Source organism: Arachis ipaensis, chromosome B03 (genome assembly GCF_000816755.2).
Source record: "Arachis ipaensis cultivar K30076 chromosome B03, Araip1.1, whole genome shotgun sequence".
Taxonomy (NCBI): Eukaryota; Viridiplantae; Streptophyta; class Magnoliopsida; order Fabales; family Fabaceae; genus Arachis; species Arachis ipaensis.
In genome coordinates this window covers 127334171-127335747 of record NC_029787.2, presented here as the reverse complement: position 1 = coordinate 127335747, position 1577 = coordinate 127334171, and the positions used below count along the sequence as shown (strand labels likewise).

Here is a 1577-nt window from a genome sequence, read left to right as displayed (position 1 = left end):
AATGGAACTGGATCCAATTTCTCTGACAGGAACCCCACAATGAACTGTTGCCACTACTTAATAAAAAAGGATTGAAGAAATTCAGCAACCATCCATTCATCCATGATCATGCCAAAAAAATTCTTGTTTATTTATTTTAAGTTTAATTAAAACAAAAATTAAATCCTGAAACTAGCCATTGAAAATTGCAGCAAAGGCCTCTTAATTCAATTGATTGAAACCTGGCAAAGAATGAAACTTTTTCCAAATTTAAAACGAACCCATTAACAATCAGGACCTTATGAAAAATGGGTCGCTATCATATATGCAGAGAAAAACAACACAAATGAATTGGCACATACCTCTGTTTCTGGTTGTGATACAGAACTCACTTCAACTTCAGTTGGTGGAGAAGAAGAAGATGGAGGAGGAGGAGGAGGAGGAGGAGGAGGTGGTGGTGGTGGTGGTGGTGGAGAAGGGTCATTGGGGATCAGTGGCAGCTGAATCGTCCTCCCAAAAAGCTTTATCGCCGGGTCCTTAACTTCCGACATTCCTGAGGTTGTGTTACCGATGATCAGGTTCCAGGTTTCAGGAGTATCTCTGTTCTCTCTCTCTCTTAAAAAAAAGGGAGAAAAATAAAAAGAGTAAAATTTAAAACATAAACATGGATATATAGGAGGTGTGTATTGTAGAAATAGGAAGTGTGTTTCGTAAAACTCTAGTATCTTATGCTCACTTAAATTCACACGAAAAATGGATAATGAATAGTGTTTAAGAGCAAAGACAGAGGAATAGAGAGAAAAATCAGAGAAAGAGAGGGGGGAAAGAGAGAGGGGAGAAAATAGGTGAAGTGGTTTTGGAGGCTTTATTTTCCCCAAAGAAAAAAAAAAGATTTAGGAGAAGAAAAAATTGGTTGCCACTTCAGCAAAGGAAAGAAAATTGTGAGCCACAAGTTCTTGTGGCCTATGAGATCTTTGTGTGCTGTTGGATTCCCCCACATTGCTTATAAAGATAGTGCTGTTCTGTCCCACCCTTTTTCAATCCATGTCAGCACTCTCAATTTTTTATGTATTTATTTTTTACCTTTTTCTTTTTAATAAAAACTTTTAAATGAGTTCTAGACCCGTTAAACTATTGTGATTAGAGTTAAGTAAATCTTGAATTTAACTCATATACAGAGAAGAAATTGGTTATAAGATACTGATCATTACTGTATTTATATATTTTTTTATTATGTATAAGTCATATTAGCTTAATTAAAAAATTAAAATTTTATTTTTTATTGTATTGTTTTCTTTATTTTAGAATAGCCTAATATATAAAGTTGTTAATTAAATTAGATTGGTTGTATAATCAGCTTATTTTTTTATTTAAATAAATATTTTTTGTTCGAATTTCGTTTTAAATATGTAATAATTTATTATTGAGTAATAAATCTTTAAATGTAGTTCAAATTCAAAGCGAATTAATATTTAATTTGTTAAATTAAAAGATATTGTAAAAAAATCTATATAAAAATTTTATCTTTTTGAAGAAAAAAATTCTTCTAACTCCCTTATTTATAAGACATCTTTCAAATTTTTAGGACTTATCTCCGT

The 1577-nt window shown here is 31.5% G+C and overlaps 1 protein-coding gene across 1 annotated transcript in view; it reads right to left on the bottom strand.

Moving 5' to 3' along the window:
* The window catches only part of LOC107631865 (cyclic dof factor 1), a 4217-nt gene extending 3276 nt beyond the window's left edge, over positions 1–941 (bottom strand). Inside the window, exon 1 of the mRNA XM_016335437.2 lies at positions 342–941. Within this exon, the coding sequence (XP_016190923.1) occupies positions 342–530 (189 nt within the window). The 5' untranslated portion in view covers positions 531–941. The remainder of the gene's footprint in view (positions 1–341) is intronic.